The 20,023-nt window shown below is 39.7% G+C and overlaps 1 protein-coding gene and 1 non-coding gene across 10 annotated transcripts; both read left to right on the plus strand.

The window, feature by feature from the left end:
• Positions 1-71, plus strand: TRNAG-GCC (transfer RNA glycine (anticodon GCC)). The gene has a single exon. It is a non-coding gene; the product is annotated as a tRNA-Gly (tRNA).
• A 146-nt stretch (positions 72-217) lies between these two features.
• On the plus strand, positions 218-19,931 carry KATNA1 (katanin catalytic subunit A1). Of its 9 annotated transcripts, XR_012659677.1 has the most exons (13): positions 328-460; positions 5,478-5,652; positions 6,370-6,527; positions 8,767-8,950; positions 10,530-10,651; positions 12,030-12,135; positions 12,479-12,637; positions 13,782-13,908; positions 15,493-15,627; positions 15,884-16,010; positions 16,850-17,206; positions 18,284-18,389; positions 19,589-19,931. XR_012659677.1 is itself a non-coding variant. In XM_075087962.1 (11 exons), exons 2-11 carry the CDS (start codon positions 5,491-5,493, stop codon positions 19,785-19,787), a joined length of 1,479 nt encoding a protein of 492 aa, XP_074944063.1. In that variant the 5' UTR covers positions 218-460; positions 5,478-5,490; the 3' UTR covers positions 19,788-19,931. The 9 variants fall into 9 exon arrangements, 4 of the variants coding, with proteins under 4 accessions (XP_074944063.1, XP_074944067.1, XP_074944064.1 ...); XR_012659676.1 differs by having other exon boundaries at positions 16,850-18,389; XR_012659674.1 differs by lacking the exon at positions 16,850-17,206.
• Positions 19,932-20,023: the final 92 nt, after the last annotated feature.

The following is a 20,023-nucleotide window of genomic DNA, read 5'->3' on the forward strand; positions in this document are numbered from 1 at the left end:
GCATTGGTGGTTCAGTGGTAGAATTCTCGCCTGCCACGCGGGAGGCCCGGGTTCGATTCCCGGCCAATGCAACGGACTTCTTTTTCAACAACAGAACGTTGTTCGGGCCACCTTGGGTTTTTTTTTTTTGGTTGGTGTTTTTTTTCCTGGGATTTTTTTTTTTTTTTTAAATGCTTCTGGCTATCAGCTAAAACAGACGCCGACACATTATGGTCCCGGTTGGGCGAACCTTCACTCCCGTCGGGCAGTCCGCCGCCTGGGCGGCTGGAAGTGACGCAGCCGGATTTGCCTTCAAACTGCCGGCTGCGGCGGGAGGCGGGCGAGGCCGGGGGCGGGGCTAGCGCCTCTGGAGGAGGAGGAGGAGGAGGAGGAGGAAAGGGGGAGGAAAGGGGGAGGAAGAAGCGGCGGGGTCGTGGCTGTTTGGAGCTGCTGCCGCGGCGGGGCTGAGCTCTGGAGAGCAGTAAGTGAGAGAGACCCGCGGTGTTTCGTCCTCTTATAGCGGTGGGACTGGCCGCCCCCCTTCCCCGATGTGGCCGTTTTGGGGTTCCCCCCACGCCCTGAGGCGAGGGGCCGCGCCCCGAGTGGCATGGGCCGCCCACGGGGAAGCCGGACGCCCTTCTCCGCCCAGGCGGGAGGGCAGTTTCGGCTCCTCCGTCCTGGGGACCGGGCGCTGTTGAGCGGCCGCCGCCGTCGTTGCTGTCGTGACACCCGTGACACCGTTCTCGTCGGGTTTATGTCACTGCGGTAGCTCTCAGGTGCTAGGGGAATCGCCGTGGCGTCCCGAGAGGCTCGGCACCCTGCCCACGGGAGCCGGAGCCGGTGGGCTGCTCTGTTGTGGCACCGCTGGCGTTGGTTCAAGCGCCGAACTCCGGTTCGTACCTGTCCCTTCCCCCTCCGCCTACGTATAATTTTTTTTTTCCTTAACGAAGTGAGCTGTTTGCAGTTATGCTAGTTTCCTCTCCAAACAGAGAGAAGCAGTAAGCATCAGTTCTAGACACCCATTCTGCTGCAGGCCATCCTAAATTTTCTGAGAAATTTGTCTAGTTTAACATTGACTGTCTAAAAGAATGCCAGGCCCTGTGAAATGGGGAGTAAGTAATATAATTTATTTTTTAAGTCTTTTGAAAGGTTTAGCCTTGAAACATTAAAATCATCTGCCAACAGTGTCTCTATCTTTTTTTTTTTTCCCCCCCCATAAACAGCTAAATATGCTTATGGTCATGGTTGCTGGTGGTTTTTCTTTCGCTACCGTTACTGTTAAATACAATAAGTGGATGAGAACCAGTTTGTTTAGTATCCAATAAGTCTGGTGACTCTTCTATTTCCCAAGTAATTAACACAATCACTTGTTGATCCTAAATGTTGCTAGGAGTGGATGTTGTGAAGAAGAATATTAAAGCTGGAAAGGGGTCAGGAGGTGATGCGGTCCCATTGCAGGCCACCACGATCAGTAAAAATTAATTCCTGAAAGCTATTTCTTTGGGTTTTTTTTCCTCTTCTAGTTTGCTGAGAGAGCTTTCCGAATTTCACATGGTTACTTTGATGTCAGAGCCTGTATAGCAGGTTGAAATAATGGAAACATGTATAGTCTGCCAAAATTCAGGCTCTGGCATAGTGCAGACGTTAAGGTTGGACTGAAGGACTCTTTGGAAGTGTTTTCCTTGTATGGCTTTTGCTGTTCTGTGAGTCAGCAGAGTGGCTTCTGGGTCCCCTGCACTAACTGGTAGACCCCAACTTTAATCTTCCCTCCCAACATCTGTATATCAATCTCTCTCATTTTTTTTTAAAGTTGTGGGGGATTCATTTATGAAACAGGATCACTGTGTTCGGTTACAAATTCCCACATGCTAATGTTTGGATGCGAGCAGAAATTGCTTACAGTCATTCCTTACGATAGCACCTTAAAATCGTTGTGGAAAACATGATTTATCCCCAGTGTTTTCTTGACGATGGTCAGGCTGTTATCTTTGAAATAAAAAAAAAGAGTTCCCAAACCTCATTCTCAAAAGTTTTGAACCTTTGTTAGGTTTCAGCCCCCACTGCTCTTGGCTCTTCCAAAGTCTAGATATATTTTAGGTGCTCAGAGCAAATGATAAAATGTATTCTGTTACTAGAGATGGGTTAATTTGGTGGGTTTCTCCTGTGTTAGTTTCGAGGGACTGTATTTACTCGCAGGTAGTGCAGAGAGAGTATTTTTGAGGGGTGTGTGTGTACGTAATGTAGAACTAAACTTGCAAGAAAAGTGCTTAGGTTATTTTCCTCATATCCTGTTTGCTGTGAACTTTACAAGCTCGTTACTATTTCAGTTGCTGTTGGAACATAGATAACTTCACTGGGCATGATTCATGGAAAGGTCATAGGTGGTAAGTGCAGCCTTGCTGCTTTGACATCCTGTTACGTGATAGTACTAGGTATTTGTAAGTGCTTTAAAAATTATTTAGTGATGCAGGATTAGTTTTGCGGTTTGGTTTGGTTTTGGATTTTTTTGCTTTAATTCCTTCAGTTCTGGTTTAACTCTGCATTTGTGTGTCCTCACACCTCTCCCGCATGTGCCTTACACCACACTCTGAGCTGCCACAGTCTACTATGACTTTCTGCTGCAAACTTTAATCTGGTTTTAGATTAGTATTCCAACTCCACTTTTTTTCCCCCAGCTTAGAACTGCTTCAGCATCTTCAGTTACAGGTGCATTAGTGTATCAGCTCTGACACTGCCTGTATTCAAGTGCCGCTGCTGCTGCCATGTACAGATGTAGGCAGAGTCAGCAGCTTTTTCTGCCCCACTTGTACACAAGAGCCTTGTATTCAGAAGCCACTTCAAGCTCTTCTGCTCTTATGACTCAATATGAAGCAACAAATTAAGTTGGTTTTCTATTTTAAACTACTTGCATTCTCAGTACTACTGATGGAACGGATGGATTCCTGGGTTTTTGTTGGAATTACTACTTTTGGTTATGTTGGAAGCACTATAAATTTAAGTGAGCACCTCCTCCCCACCCACCCCCCCATGAGATGTTAGCGTGTTCTTCCTCTGTATCTGTTTCTTCTTTCGGTTCTTCCTCTCTCTGTCTTTTCTCACCTGAAAATCACATTGACTCTTTTGTTACGTGCAACACTATTGTTTTGGTCCCAAGCTTTCATACCTTTCTGACTCAGCCTCTTTTTAGTTTTTTTTTTTTATTCTTGCTGTCTTTACATTTCCAGATGAAAACTACTCCTACAAGGTTTGGGGTTTTTTTTCCTTTCTGGATATTTAAACAGACTTGCTGTTTTGCTTGGATTGTTCTACAGCACTCAGTGTATTCAAAAAAAAAAAATAAAATCACACACACAAAAAAAATCCAAAAAACAAAAAACCACCACACAATCAACCCAAAACTCAACTATGACTTCTCTCTGTGTTTGAAGGTCTAGTTTGGCTTTAGTAACTTGCTATTACTTGATTTTTAAAATGTTTATTAGCATCTTGCTCAACTTGTGATTTCGGTAGTGTTAGTCATCAGTTTGAATTCTCAGGACAGGCAAACAGGTGTATCTGGTAGGATGAGCAGGAGTGGAAAAGCTTGCTCCTAAATATAGCAGAGAGAACTTTGGTAATATCTGTGTGATGATCCGTACAACAGTTGACAAACATCTTCAGGCTCTTTCTCCTGAGGTAAAAAACAGCAAATGTCCGAAGTCAAACTGTGTTTCCAAAGCCTAATTAGACTAGGATATGGTAGTCTTTGTAGTTGCTGGTCACATTAACTATATCAGCTTGCAGATGTCGTTTTGGCCAGCTCAGCGAGTCTCTGGCTGGAGTGAGATTACATAGTGTAGGTTCTTATGATAGCAGTTTCCAGACTCAACCCCCCAGGTCCCTTCTGTGCAGATGGGTGTGGGCTGTCAGAAGCCTGTCTTCAGCTCTGCTGCTGCCAGGGTGTTGCTCTTTGGGCTGAAACTTCTCACAGCAGCTATCTGCTTAGGGGAAACTGGGGAAGGAAGAGCATGTTGGCTCAGGAATGGATCAGCTGTGTGTCTGTGCATAAAGCTGCGTGGGAAGGGGATGGGAAAAGGAGTGGAAGTCTTAAAACATTTGATTTGTACTTAGCATCCCCTCTTTACAGTGGGGAGCGGATATTATGGGAATAGGTTGTCTGGTGTGTACTAAGTGGGGCTTTGGAAACCTCTGATAATGCATCCAAATTTGACCACGACCTGGTCTTGAAATGTGTTCAGTCTTAAGTCGGTTTATTGCGCATGTGAGTTTAGTACCTCTTACATTCTTTAAATAGTTGATCTGTATCAAGTATGCTTCATCTCAGGGCTTAGCTGTAATTGCTTGTCTGCAGTTGCTTCTTACTGGTACTGGGTACAGCTACTGAAATGAGAGCAAGGCATATTTATTTGCCGATTTTAATGTTTTCTGTGCTTGGTTCTAGGAAATTAGAAGAGTGGGGAAATTCTTAGTGTGCAGGAGGCAGGAAAAGTAGAGGCAGTGCAGATATCTTAGAGAAGAAGGGAGTGGGACGTATAAGTAATGGATAAGAGCACAGGATGACTGCTATATGGACAGTGGCTGTACCATAAAGAATAAGTTTACTGCTTCTACTTATTACCGTATTTATATAAATAGTAATTCTGTGCTATTCTAATCTAATAGTGTAGATTCTGGTAATGCTACAGAGTAGAAGTGGTCTCAGTCTGTGATGTTTGCTCAAAAAAACCCTCTAAAACCCATCGTTGGGGAATTGTAACATGGTTTGAACAATATGTTAAATAAAGTGGGTAGCTTACACGCTAAATGTTTAATTGTGGCCTTTCTTTACCTTTCAGTGATAACCTAGCAGCCTCGAGGTTTTTCAAGGGTCTCTTCTTAAGTGTAAAAATGAAGGTGATAGGAAGGTGCAAGCTGGGCATGGAAAGTAGATATTTGTTTTGTAGAAACATTGAATAAAACTGAAGTATTATAAAAGCAACCAAATAGAAAAATAGTGTTCTCCACAAGGCAAAATCAGACTGTTAAAGTTACATGCATGGAATGTTAAGGCGAAAAAAATGAACAAAACTTAATGCATCTGGAAGAAGGGCTTTGGTTTATTGTTTTTTTGGGTTTTTTTAAACCACAGGCCATTATAGTATGGATGATCTTGTAGTGCTAACAGTAAAACACCTGTTTATCTTACAATAGAATAAAGAAGGAAGGAGAGTATGCAGTTGTGGCTTGCAACGGTTCATTTAAATCTGCATATCTTGTATATGCTTTTCAACAGGATCTTCTTTGCATGATACAATTCTATGAAGAGTTTCATTTCTAATAATAGAGAAACAATTATCTCTTTATGTGGGTGACATTTGTTCTAGGACCTTTTTCTAACCAGTTTATTTCCAGCTTCTATATTTTGATATGCCAAATGAGGTAATGAGTGTATGAAAATACTTGCAAAAATTTGTTTTGGTCCTGGGATTTTTTTCCTTAATATTTCCTATTTTTTTCAGATGCACGTTGAACATGAGCCTTGTTATGATCAGTGAGAATGTAAAGCTGGCCCGTGAATATGCCTTACTGGGAAATTATGACTCTGCAATGGTCTACTACCAGGGAGTTCTTGACCAAATGAATAAGTACCTCTACTCTGTCAGAGATACATATCTGCAGCAGAAATGGCAACAGGTAAATAGTACTTTCTTGGGACATTTTGAGGGAAAAGCATTAAAGTAGCAAAAACTGCTTACCTTATAGTAAACAAAAGTATAAAAATACCTTACACTATTCTCTGATAAACTGTAATGCTATTTATATATAGGCTTTTTTGTTATTACATAGACTTACTTAAGTCTATGACTTCTTGCTCTGACAGTGACAAAACAGGCTCTGGAACACAGCCCTGGCTGGGGAGCCAGAGCACTGTCTGGCTTGTCAGCTTTTTGCTGATCAGTTCCCCTGTTAAGCTGAAGTTTTTTTAGGCTAGTGTCATTTTGAATAGTCTTATTTCCCTGTCATTGTTTGAGTAGTGTGATCTATAGATCTTTAATAGAAACTGAGTAGTGGCTGTCATGTTATTTTATCCTTAACACGAACCATAATTTTTTTAATTGACAGTCAATCTATTACATTGTGTTCTTTTCTGTTGTATTTATTTAATATGCAAAATTTGTTGAAAGCCTCTTTGGTGTTAAATCCACAGTCTATTTGTTTATTCTTTAAATGTGCTAGGGAAGGAAGAAAAACCTTCTTAATATCTGTTGTGTGCTATTCTTGTCTATTGAAGTAGAATCAGGTAGCTTGTGAAACCTTGTGGAATCCATCCAGGCATCACATGAACTTGAACAGAGAACTGTTACAAACTTATTTGCAATGTGCTTAATCTGCCTTTTTTTTTTTTATCAGGTTTGGCAGGAGATAAGTGTGGAAGCTAAGCATGTGAAAGATATAATGAAAACACTAGAGAGTTTTAAACTAGACAGTACTCCATTGAAAGCTTCACAACAAGAATTACCAGCTCATGATGCAGAAGTCTGGTCTTTGCCAGTACCTGCTGAGCGTAGGTAAGAGGAAACCTGAAGACCTAAACTAATGTTTATCAGGGCAAAGTGTGCTTTGACTCCAGCCTATTCCTGTGTAATTTTTGTTCTAGAACTTAGATGTGTAGCACTTACACCAGCAGCTTGCCACCATTTATGGTGGAGACGCCATTTTGAGGCAGCCTGCTTCAGAACCTTCTGGGGCTTTTATCTTACATAGGCTTGACTAATGTCAAGCTTCTCTCCATGCACCCACTGCCGCCCTCCCCACCTCGCTGCGAGTTAAGATAAACTTGTCATTCCATGGAAGCTCAGCTCTATTCCTGAACTGATCTTCTCATCAACATTAAAATTATTCTCCATGTAGCTGATATGAAAAGGATGAAGAAGTATTATCAGAGTAACAGTAAAATCTAGAAGTGTCCAAGCTCATTTCCTTTCATGCAGCAAGGCAGTTCCCTGATCTCATTCGTGAATGGGTCAGGCTAGCATAAGCTCAAGGGAAGGGGTGGGAACAAGCAGCTGCAGGCAAGCCTACTTTTTTCAGAAGTAGTTTTGAATTATCCTGCGTTAGTGTCTGTGAAACCAAGGCCTTGTGGCCTTATAGCTGCTGCTGAAAGGATAGTCCTACCCTCTGCAGTTGCCTGGGTTTTTTCCCTTCAGTCTTAGTTGGTGCTGATTAGCTGATTCAGAATGCTAAACTGGCACTGTTGTGGGGCTAGTGGTTTTTTGTTTAGCTTTTAGTTTGGTTTTTGTTGGTTTTTTTCCCCCGAGTTTAGCTGTCTGAACTGTTTAACTGGGCGTTCCAACATGTGCCAGTGGTAGCATGAAGGAGGGAACAGGAGTACGTGCGAAGCAGACATGGTACTTACATGGTAACTTGTAAGCTGTTTCTCGCAGATAGATAACTTCAGGGTTTACGGGTATATTTTTACTTTTTAATTTTTATTGATTTATTTTAAGCTTGCTTTCTGAAAGAAATGGGTCTTGTGTGAGCACACTGTTCCTGTTTATATAATTTAATAACTTTGGAACACTGATAGCCAATTTCATTCAAACCTTCTGGAAGAACAGAGTCTGGAAGGTAGAACTTTCCTAAAGTTTTGCAGCTTTCTAGAGAAGAGATACACAAACTCACATTTCTAAAAAGGAGAGGCTTGTGAGAACTCTCTGTTCCGTTTATCTTGCCAGCTGGTGACGTATTGGGTAGCGATAGTACAAAAAAGCCACAGTGAAAACTTGGGCCACATTGCATTGGAATAGCCACAGTAAATTCCTACACTGAGAAAACAGAACTAACAAATTTAGGTGGAAATTCCATGTGTAATCACACTGTTACTTTATTTTGAGCTTTGGGGTGGAATTCAGAGGTGGCCAGATGTTCATAAATAAAAGTATAGGTTGGTAGCTACTCCATTTGGAGAGTGAAAAGCCTTTTAACACTTATGATACTATCATTAGCATATTCATGTTGTCTAATATGCATTCTACTGTGGAGAGAGATGTACAGTTCTGACAAACTTACTGCTGCAAATCAGTTAAAGACAACTTTTATTAAGATACTGGATACTGATATATCTTGAATGATACATCAGAACATATTTTCTAGGTCAAGTAAATGCTCTCCAAATCAGAGTTCTCTAGAAATATCCCTGAACTTAAACTTGACTGATAGTTTCTTAATGCTGGAATTTTAGGAAGACCCATAGAAAGAGTATATCTGAGAGAGCAATAGATTTGTGTGTGGAAGAAAGTGAACTTTAAAAAAGAAATCCATAATACCAATCACAATATTGGAATATTTGTATGTCCTTCTAAAAGTAGGCCAGTTTCAAACAACTGGAGGCCTCACATACATATTTTCTTTCACAAGAAGTGAAAATAAAACGAAGTGAAAATAAAACTGTCGTTACCAAGAAACCTTTACGTTTCTTTGAGTAGGAGTGAGGACCGTTGTGATAAGGAGAAAATGTATTGGGGGTGGGTTGGTTGGTTTTTTTTTCCCCAAGCTCCATAATACTACTCTTACTTTTGTTTATGAAATATACAAAGCAAGGAGCTTATTTTAAGCAAATGAGCACAGAGCTTGTGGCAAAGGGAAAATGGATTTTTAGTGATGATCTAAAAATGTCTGTCTTGTTCCTGACATACAGATTTTTGTTGTGAGCAAAATGGCTTTTCAGTTTGTAAGCACTTGGTTTGATTAGTAGTGCTCACCAGTGACTTTACACTGAGGCTTTTTACATATGTTACAACTAATTAGACCTTCGCCAGGACCCAGAAAACGTCAGCCTGTTCCATGCAGTGATTGCAGAGGTCACAATAATCGTATAAGTGCAGCTGTCCGAGGCCCTCACCGTCCATCCTCTCGAAATCCCAATGATAAAGGGAAGGCAGTCCGTAGCCGGGAAAAAAAGGATCAGCAAAATAAAGGAAAAGAGGAAAAGGTAAGCTTGCAAATAACTTCATGAAGTTGGGAAACTCAGTCTTGCTTTCTTAATATTGAGTGTATTATAAATTTAGATACCTATAAAATGTTTTTTTTCCTGTTCAAGTCAGCATGCTGATTTGAATTTTACCTTGCAAGGTTATCTTTGCTTTATGGACGGTCTTGATTACAGGTTAATTAAAAAAAAAACAAAAACCCAAGCCCTCATCTGGAGGAAGTGATCTGGTAAATATGGGGTTGTTTACTGCAATTTGGAGATAGTTTAAATTTATACCACTAAATTACTGAAACTGAACTTGATGGAGCTCATTTAAATGAGGGGCCCTTGTGGGTTGTTTAATTGCTTTAATATATTTTTAGAATGATATTAGCTTGCCTGTTCCAAAGCATTTCAAGATTTATTTAGTCTTAAAGGGAGACCTTTACTTTTTTTTTTAGATCTGATATTAACTCCAGACTCTTTTCAGTTTAACGCAGACAAAAACCCAATATACTTCATGAGAGAGAATGATCTATGATCTACTCTTTGCAATCAGAGTGCTTTAATTTTTCCTTGTGCTCTGGTGTCCATAAGTTTAGCTGATGACCAGAGTAAGAGGTCATACTGAAGACACTAAATTCATCATTTTCCAGACTCTAAATAAATCAAAAATCTATGTAACAGAGTTTATCTTCAGCAACCTTATGTTGTGGCAAGGTGTCACGGCCAGTGGAAATAGCATAAACGACAAAGGTGGAATTGTTAAGCTATGTAAGCTAGTACTTCTATTAGCAGCTAAATTATGCTGTCTTTGAGTGATAATCCTCTCCTACTAAGGATATACACACACAGAGACAGGATAGGTCTCTCTTCTTTTTTACAGTTGTTCTGTCATCACCAGCGCTTGCTGTTAAGTGTATAAAAAAATGGGGTATGTCTAGTGCATTTTATTGCCTTTCGTGACCTTGCATGGTCTCTGCTGTTTGAGCCCTTTCAACTGTGTAGCTTCTTTGCTTCTGCTCTACTGCAGAGCTGCTTCTCTGCTGTTCTTGTCCATGCTTCTGTATCAGTTAATTAGCTCTTTTTTACTTATGTGGTCTTCCTGTAGATCACCTTTGCTCATCCTACACATGGAAGTCCTGCTTAATTTTTTGTGCATCCCATATATATGGCATATTTATGGTACTTGCAGGATTTGGGATACTCTAGCTCAGTATGACACTTTCTGATCCAGTCTTACATGTAATTCCCCCTAGGGAGCTACTGTCTCAGATAGTTTTTGATTTCTCTGGGAGAAGAGGCGGACTCTGTTATACTGGGATAGGTGCGTGCGGTTTTGATTACCTGCTAAAGCGAAGAAACTGCATCAGCACAATATGCTGGCTTTGGTGAGAAGGAAACGCAACCAGGGCAGTACAGAAGTCGCAGTGAACCCTATAGATCCTGCAGTGCAGCAGTAATACGGATGCTTCATAATCTTCGTGCTGGTTTATGTTGCTGCCTTCTAGAAGTACGATGCTATTGTGGACTTTTATAAAAATCCATTAGTAGCATAACCATTGTTATGTATTCACGTTGTTATATCCTTTATATGTAGAACAAATCCGCATCTGAGATTTCAGAGTCTGAACCAAAGAAATTTGATAGTACTGGATATGATAAAGATTTAGTAGAAGCTTTGGAAAGAGATATAATTTCTCAGAATCCCAACATTCGATGGTAAGTCTGAATACTGCTGCCAGTCTTTATGAGTTGTTTCTTTTTCCTCTTAGAAAATATGACAAAGATAAAGTATTTTAGTGTATGCTTACGTATAAAAAGTGCCTACAGGGTTTTTTTACTCATTAAATAGGCAACTAAACTTCCTGTGGAGTTGAATGTTTTTAGAACTTCTTTTTTTCCCCCACCCATAGATTCATGGAGTAGTTTGGGTTGGAGGGGACCTTTAAACATCAGCTAGTCCAACCCCCTGCCATGGGAAGGGACATCTTTCCCTGGATCAGGTTTCTCAAAGCCCTGTCCATCCTGGCCATATAAAGCTTCTCAAACTTTTCTGAGAGTCCTGAAATCAATTTTTGAGGTACTCTTTTGCAGGGTCTGAGATTCTAGTGTCTGCCAGTGTCTTTTCATTTAAAAGTCTGTTTTGCTACCCAGGGGCGTACCAAGATAGAAAAACAATTAACAAAGAAGTTATGTCAATATAGGAACCCTTTGAAATCTTGCTGGACGTGATGTGACCGCCGGTATAAAATATAACCACGTGTCAGTACCTTTACATAAATGTGTTAAATATTAAACCTTATACAAAGGTGGTTTTGTGTCCCAAATGTTTCCAGGCTTAGGTGATTTTGTGAGGATTAAATGAGCAAAAACCTTCTGGCAAATAAAGTAGGCTTTAAAAAACCTGAACAGTCCCACAGACAACTTTGTATGCATGCAGCTGTCATGTGTTTCAGTTTAATATGTAGATACATGTTTCAGTTTTTATATTCAATCTTAAATTACAACTTCAGATTTGAAACTAATTTTCCATATAGATAATGTTTTGAAACCAAAATATTACTTGGGCTCATGCTGTTAAGTGGAATGCCCCGAGAGTTACCCTCAAGAAAATAAGACTGTAAGAATTAGTACATTTGTAACTCTGAAAAGGAATTCTAAAAATTCTTTTTTAAACTCAGCTCCTTTCACTAGTCTTCAGTAAATTGTTCTTGTAACGATGAAAGATGGTGTTCAAGTTTCAGGAAAAGCCAACCACTCGGCCGAAGTGGAAGAAAGCATCATCTGTAACTAGCATTAGTTTAACCAACTTGCCTTATTCTGTTTATTCTTTAAGTGAATAAGAACAACAGTGCTCTAGGGGAATAGTTAATGTGTCTTCCTTTGCTTTTGCATCCAGCTATACTCTACTAGCCAGGTGTCAACTGTAGTTGTTGCAGGCTTTTACCACTAGGACGTAAATAAATCCAACTAATTTTCCTGAATTATGGAAGAGCTGTTACATAAGAATAAGTTTAATTGCATATTGTTTAGGCTGTGGACTGATTCTTTTGCAGCCTGTCTGAATCTGTTGACAACTTTTTTTTTTTTAAATCAGGGATGACATTGCTGATTTAGTAGAAGCCAAAAAGCTCCTTAAGGAAGCTGTAGTTTTACCGATGTGGATGCCAGAGTTTTTTAAGGGAATTAGAAGACCATGGAAGGTATGAAAGAATCTGATCCTGTGATCATAAGTAAGATTCTGAGATTGGATCTTGGCAGAACAAGAAGTTGCAGGTGTTCTACAGTTTATATAAATTCTTTCCATGTCTTAGTAACAAAATTTGTTGGTAAATAGTACTAACAGAATGAACATGTCAGGCAGATAAATACACTGTCTGCAGCTATATTGTTGCAAGTAAGCAATAGTAATTAATTACTTACCTTTGAGTAACTTTTCAAGGCAAAGTTTATGTCTAGTATTTTAATATTACACTATTAAACAAACTGTGAAATTGTCTCTGTTTTGATTCTTGTCCTAAAAGTGATTCTTTTTAATTTTAACAGGGTGTCCTCATGGTTGGTCCTCCTGGTACTGGAAAGACCCTCCTGGCAAAAGCTGTAGCCACTGAATGCAAGACTACTTTTTTCAATGTTTCTTCTTCCACACTTACCTCAAAATACAGAGGAGAATCTGAGAAACTTGTTCGTCTGCTGTTTGAAATGGTGATTGAAGTTTCTGAACATAAATAGTGAGATAATGAAGTAGAATTACATCTGGAATAATGAAAATCTTGCCAAGATGTAGAACTCAGAGCATACATACACAGCTCTCTAAGCTTCAAACACTTTAGGATTTTCTGATTTGGCCGTGTACATTCAGGATCTGGTTATTGCTAAATAGCTTTATAGAAACTGAAAAATGAGGCCATCTTTATTTTCAGGGTTAGCTTGTTACACTGGAGGTAGCTTGCTGTAAGCTGGTAAGTGCTGTAGAACATACCTGAATGTAAAACTGGAGGTAGAGTTTAATTGCTTTCTGGGTGAGAACGCTGCTTAGGCTGTGTGTGTTTTGTTGTTGTTGTGGGTGGGTTGGTTTTTTTTCACTTAAAGTAAGTGGACTTCCAAACTGTAGTCGGCTTCAGCACATGTTACACTTGAAATTGGCTCAGAACATGAAGTCTTCTTTTCATGTCTTATCAGGTTTGCTTTCAGTGCTTGCTAGGGTGCCCAGTACTGAAGAGGGCAGCAGAGTTGCAATTGCTGTAGTCAGAAAAGTCAGGAAATAAAAGATATTTTTCTTTTTTTTTTTTTTTTTTTACAAAATAGTTTGGTCATATTAAATGAGTTTATATCATGCCTAGCAATCAAAAGTGCATATACACAATGGGCAGCATGTCAACTGCTGTAGGGCAATAGCTTTTATTATCACAGAGTCTTGACTTGGACCTCTCTTGTTTTCAGAAAGGTTAGAGTTATTTTGCAGTTGACCTGTCACTTGGTCAGGTTCCATATCGTGGTATTCTAGCCTAACGTTTGTCCTAGCTTTAACTGAGTTCTTATTCAAGCGATCTGTGATAACTTTCACAGCTATAAATGTTATTCCTAGTATGTAAAACTGCCTTTAGCTTGTTAAACATTTGTTTATAACCTTAAAAACTGCAGGAATTTGCAGAAACTGTTCCGCTTAAATGAATGCGCAGCTGCTCTGTAGTTGAGTGCAGCGGTCAATGAGAGGGAAGGTTAGGTATTGTTCGATAGCTGATTCATTGGGATAAATGCGTCATTACTCAGCTCTGAATATGCTGCTATTTCTTAAATGTGAGTAGACCACCATTTCAGTTTCTGCTTTATCTTCTGATTTCTTTAGGCTCGATTTTATGCCCCAACTACGATATTTATTGATGAGATAGACTCTATCTGTAGCCGCAGGGGAACTTCAGAGGAGCATGAAGCCAGCCGACGTGTGAAGGCAGAACTGCTAGTTCAAATGGATGGTAAATAATCTGATCACTGGGAAGTGCTGGACTGCAGAAAACTTGGGGAAGGAAAAAAAAAAAACCAAACACAAAACTTCATTCTTCAGAAGCAATTTGTTTGAAAGCCTTATGTAAAATTAGGATAAAAGGATACAAATGCTCTATTCCAACAGCCAGTGTGGAAGGAGAAAAGATACCAATTATTTAAAGATCTTTTAGCATCTGAGCAGCGACCTTATATTACTGACCCAGAATAAGGAATATTCAGTGGAAAATACAAGATTTCAAAACTGCAGAAGAAAAAAAGTATTAACTGCTCCTCTCAGTCTTTACCTAGCATATCACTTACTTCTCCACAACCAAGTAAAAAGTGGTTCAAAAGAACTGTCACCTGTTCCAATTTAAATTTCAAAGGCAATTACAACACCCAACTTCTTTGACTCAACTCTTTTTTTTCCCCTCAAAGATATAAATAAAAGTGAAGGCAATTTTTTTATAGAAGTGGTTGGGAGAGTTTTCTTTTTAAAACACTGAGATCATTACAGCTATTTGGTTAATATTTCCCAAATCAACAAAGTTCTAAAAGTAGATAACACTGTGCAAAGTTGCTATAGAGTCATCCTTTTTATACCCTGGTGAGCAGGGAGAAGGAGAGGAGCAACTGAAAAGTGCTAATCTATGGAGTAATTTGTGATAGAATTCCGTGAGTCAGGAGATTTGTATACTTATTTCTGGTTCTCTGATGTTGATACCCTTTTATGTTTGACTTTAGCAGCAGAGCTGTAATACCGTTCTTATAACTAAAGTATGTACATAAGCTAATTTTATTAGTAACAACTATTTGAAGTCCTTTACTTGAGTGTTCATAAATGGTGTTTTATATGCAAATTTTCAGGCAGACTGGGTACAATGGTTATTCCACAGCCCAATCCTATGATCATAAGCAAAAACAGTAAATGCAGAGGGTAGCAAGTTTAATGAAATGAACTTCTTCAGATAGCAGCAGTTTCACAGTACTTTAGAGACTGAGGTGTTCTCTCTGCCTCTGAGAAGTTGTGATTCAGTTCACCAAATTTAAACATTCACTTCAGCAGTTTGTAATAATCCACCTGTGTATGTGAAACATTTGGCCTGAATTGAGAAGTAAAGAAACGTTCTAGGGGAGTAATGCTGCTTTTGCGTGGCTGTTAGTGAGGGGGGTGGGGGAGTATCTGGTTTTTGGTGTGATGGTTTGGTTTTTGGAGGGTGGTTTTGGTTTTCCTCATATGCTGTTACAGGATGTTGATGTGAAAATTCAAACATCATAATGGCAGAAATACAAATAACTCTGCTGTAAAAGCATTCCAGCCATGGTAGAGAGGAACCTCCTGATCTGAGCAGTGGCGTAGGCCACTGCTCCTAATTAAACCAAGTCTCATTTTTGCTTGCAGGCTGTCGTATAGATGGAAAACTGACAGCTCTTGCACTTTGCGTTGCATTTGGGCTCACTAAAATGCGGTAGAGCAACTGCTTTAATACTATAGAATTGTGGATATTGTTCTCTCTATACATGAAATTTCACAAAACTTAAGTACATTTTACGTCCTCTTTTCTCCAATGCAGGTGTTGGAGGGGCTACTGAAAATGATGATCCTTCCAAGATGGTCATGGTACTTGCTGCTACTAATTTTCCTTGGGATATTGATGAAGCCCTAAGACGGAGACTAGAAAAGAGAATTTACATTCCTTTACCATCAGGTATGAAGACTTGGGGAGAGGAGTGGTTGAAAAGACTAAAATCTAAACTTTATTCCTTTAGTTCTGATCACCTGGTTTAAAAATTTAATTGATACGCGTATGCAAATTCATGTATGAACTCAGGACCAGGTCAAACGTTTATCTTTGTAGCAAGTACTGTGTCCTTTTTCTCATTCTTCTCTCTTATCCTTTTTCAATTCATTATTTATCTTCAGAAAGTGAGTTGTATAGACTCAATCTTCTGTTCTTTGATTAGCAAAAGGTAGAGAGGAGCTCCTAAGAATAAATCTGCGAGAGCTGGAGCTGGCTGATGATGTTGACCTTGCAAATATAGCTGAGAAAATGGAGGGTTATTCAGGTGCAGACATTACCAACGTATGCAGGTATGTTAACATTGCATCATTTGTGTTACTACTGACTGCTACAAACTCTGAGAAAACTGTTTGTGAAGTAGCTAATTTACATGATTGAAGTTGTTGGATAAAAACAGACTGAAACTTGTCTTTTATGTATGGCTGAAAGGTGAAATACTGCCGTAATATTTACCTAGATTGCCATTTGATATTTTCATACAGTAATCATGAAAAGCATTTGCAACATAGTAATTGAAACAAGTTGTGATTTAGGTAAAATTTCATGTTCTTTCATGTACACCAAATTCCTTGTGTGATGAATAACCACAGGATGGTAGACTTGAACTTGTAGAGTTGCAGTCATTCCACTGAGGTTATGCTACTTCAGCAGAACATCTGTGCGTAAGAGGCGATAGTGGCAGAGGCCAGAATAACTAAAGCAAAAACACGAGTGTTATTCCTCCTTGACAGAGAAAAGGCATACCATATTGTGTGACAGCACAAGAGCTGTGTGCACAGCGTGTTGGCTTTAGTGATGAGGTTGACTTAAGTTTTCTTCTACCTTCTCCTCAGTACTGTTTGCATATGATAATTTGTGGGCCTAATTCTATAACCTGCGTTCCTGGAACAGACTAAAAATACCTTCTAACTGTTCCCTCAATCTTCTCTTTTCTTTCAAAAATTGAAAAGGGAAGGAAAGGACTGATCTTTTAAGAGACTAATATCAGGCATCTGGTTTACATCTGAAGATTTGCACTGGCACAGTTGCAGTGGTGGCAAACTGTGGAATCAGCAGTAAGGGACAAAGAACCAAAACTTCTTGAGATGCTGTTGTCATCTAATAAGCACCTGTGTAACTATGCTTTCAGGCTTTGGAGGTAGCAATAATGTGGCAGTGCAAGGCTTGACCTCCAAGTTGTGCCAACGCAACTGTTGTGGGGCTGTGCTTTGAACAGGGTAAGAGAACTGTACTGGATTAAAAACATCTCATCGCTTTCCTCAAACGCAGACCCATTTCTTGCCTTGATTTCTAACACAGCTCTGCAAACACATGTCAGCACAACTGAGAGGACAATACGCTGTGCTGCAGGGATGAATGCGAGTGACCTGTATGCAAAACTGCCAGCAAAGGCTCTATCAGCAGGGCCCCTTAAGGCCAAACTAAGAGCTTGGAGGCTCAGTACTGTTCCCTGAACAAACCTTACACAGTGTCTGGGAAAAGAATGGTATGTTAGTTGCTCTGAGTCAGCGTTGTGCAGATTTGTTTCATCTGTAGGTTTGTGAGATGAATTTGTGGTGGTTTTTTGCTCAGTCTTGGTGTTGGTTGTGCTTTGAAAAGCGTTTGTGTCAATAGGTTGATGTTATATGAAAGAGTTTATTTGGCTTGCTACTTTGTGCATTTTAGCTGCCATTTGTCTCCTCCAGTCTGTTTGGCCTTCCTTATTTAATTGTAATTAATTTTATACTGGATACCAATACACTTGTTTAAGGGTCAGAATACTTATGTTTTTGAGTGAATTTCACATATATATACACATACACACACATGCTGCTGCATTTTATTTTTAATCAAAGTCCACTTGTACAAATAGTATTAAAAAACCCCAAAGCAAAAAGAAACAAACAGAAAAACCCCATGAACAAATACCGGAGTCTTTCATTTGTGACAGTCTCCCTAGAGATGACTGAGGTGGCAGCAACCATAAATCCAGACAAACTGGGGCTTGGATGTGCATGATCTGAAATCAGTAAGAATGTATTCTACACTTTGCTGATGGTTTCAGGAAAAATAGATCTTAAACATGATTGTTTCATTTACAATGAGACAAAAAGACATATGGCTGATTTAAAAGTGCTTTTGTATGGTCTGGACATATAGTACATAAGCCCAATGAAGTCCAAACTTGTAGGCTGTAACGGTCCTTGCTGGTGACACTAGCAAAACTTAAGAAAAAGTGAGCCAAGAACTCTGATTTGCTCAAATTATTCTCCTACCTTAAAGAATTTGAGGTGAAACCTAAAGTTTGCTCAGCCAGAGTGAAAACCAGTCAGAGATAACAGTACAGTTCCTAGGAGTCAGCATATAACCAGGAAAAGTGAAGGTGAAACTTCATTTTTAAAAGACATTCAGGAAATGTAAAATGCATGAAAATTGCATATTAGATGTGAGTATGAACTGACTTTGCATTGTTGTTTTGAGCGGACTGTGAAGGTTGAAAGGCCTTTGGAACAGAACTGACCCCTACTGCATGTTTCAGTGGGTGGCTGCTTGTTTTTTGAATATAGCTTTGGTGCTTCTCCAGGCACTACGGGTGCGTTTGAGAAAGCACTGAGAGCTGATGTTGGAATGACTGTCAGCAAAACGACTGTACAGAAGAAAGTGGTGGCAGCTGCACTTTAATTTTGTGGGTATGTTGGTGTATGAGGGGTGTGTTTTGGTGGGTTGGGTTGTTTTTGTTGGGTTTTTTGTAAACTGCTGTCTGAAGGCAAATGAGGTGCCTCCGCCATCCCTGCTCTCCTACACCCCCACCCCCATATTGTGTAGCACTGGCTTTCAGTTCACAAATGCTGATATAACAGCAAAGCATGGTGATACTTGACTAAGACGGAGTTCAACAAGGCAACTTTTTTGGGTTGTTGGGAAATTCTATGTATTGTATCATGCGTTCTAATTGCTAACAATTATGTAGTAAATCTGTGAAGTCTGTCGGTTATGGCTTCCTTAGGGGGGAGGGAGTGGAACTGAAACACAATGTGCTGAAACCATCTTTCTGAATCCTCCTAGTAGACAATGTGTAAGTTCTTCTCTTTGGTTTCTCACCTACTAATGTGGTGCAATACTGTTGTGATATCCCCAGGATTACCCTTCCCTCTTCTTTACTGCTGGACAAAATAAGCAGCATTTGCTTATTATTATAAGCTATATACACCAATGAATTAGCAGGAACTTTGGTCTTTCAGTGTTATCCATTTATCACCTCACCTCATCACCTGCTGCTACTGATATTACTGTTGGAAATCCAAATGGAGTCAAACTTAATGCAGCAAGAAAATGACACACTTATAAAGTCATGCTTATTGATGCTTATTGAGGCCAGAGGTTTGGGGAGCCACAGGCTGGACAGATTTTGTGGTTTAACATTTAGCTGTGAATGTATAGGTTGGAGGTAGATACTGTAGACCTCTGTCTCTGAAGCGGGGTTCCTGTTTGGACTGGGAAACATTCAGAACACTCCAGCCACTTCTCCTGTACATAGGAGGCGTGAAATCATTGCTTTACCTTGTTCCTGTTTAAAAATACTCTTAAGCGGCAGCTACGTGATAGGCATGCAGTGGCATGAGATAAACCAGGTAGTCTCTGCCTGTTTTGCCTGGCCTGTGAATAGTAGCTGTTCAGAGGGCTGGTGAGGGTAAATCCACGTTTGAAAAATATGGCTGGCATGGTATTTTAGGTTGTACAAGCACTTGGAGATCTTCCCATAAAAGTTTACAGTTCTTTTATTGTATATTTTTGAATGCAGCAGCTTAACTGAAATGCTGTGTTGAGCCTTTCAGACAGCTGAACTCCCCATCCTGTATGGAGTAACCTTTTTTTGCATCCTTAATAGAGACGCATCGTTGATGGCTATGAGAAGACGTATCGAAGGCTTGACACCAGAAGAAATAAGAAATCTTTCCCGAGATGAAATGCACATGCCAACAACTATGGAAGACTTTGAAATAGCTTTGAAGAAAGTTTCTAAATCTGTATCTGCTGCGGACATTGAGAAATATGAGAAATGGATAGTTGAATTTGGATCATGCTGAGTTGTCTTATCTTGGAGAAGCCACCTTACATCTAAAAACAGCTGTAGAAGTAATGAGTAGTGGGTCAGTGCACTGCGTGCTCTTTTTAACTTTTGTAATTTAAGAGCAACAGATGTTTAAATAAATTCTTTTTTAAAATGCAAATTATGTCCAGCTCTCTTTGAACTAGCTCAGAAGTCACCCATTTTTCTCAAATGTGAAAGATACTGATGGGATCTGCTTTGATCTTCAAGATT

The sequence above is a fragment of the Phalacrocorax aristotelis genome, chromosome 3 (genome assembly GCF_949628215.1).
Source record: "Phalacrocorax aristotelis chromosome 3, bGulAri2.1, whole genome shotgun sequence".
In the NCBI taxonomy this organism is placed as follows: domain Eukaryota; kingdom Metazoa; phylum Chordata; class Aves; order Suliformes; family Phalacrocoracidae; genus Phalacrocorax; species Phalacrocorax aristotelis.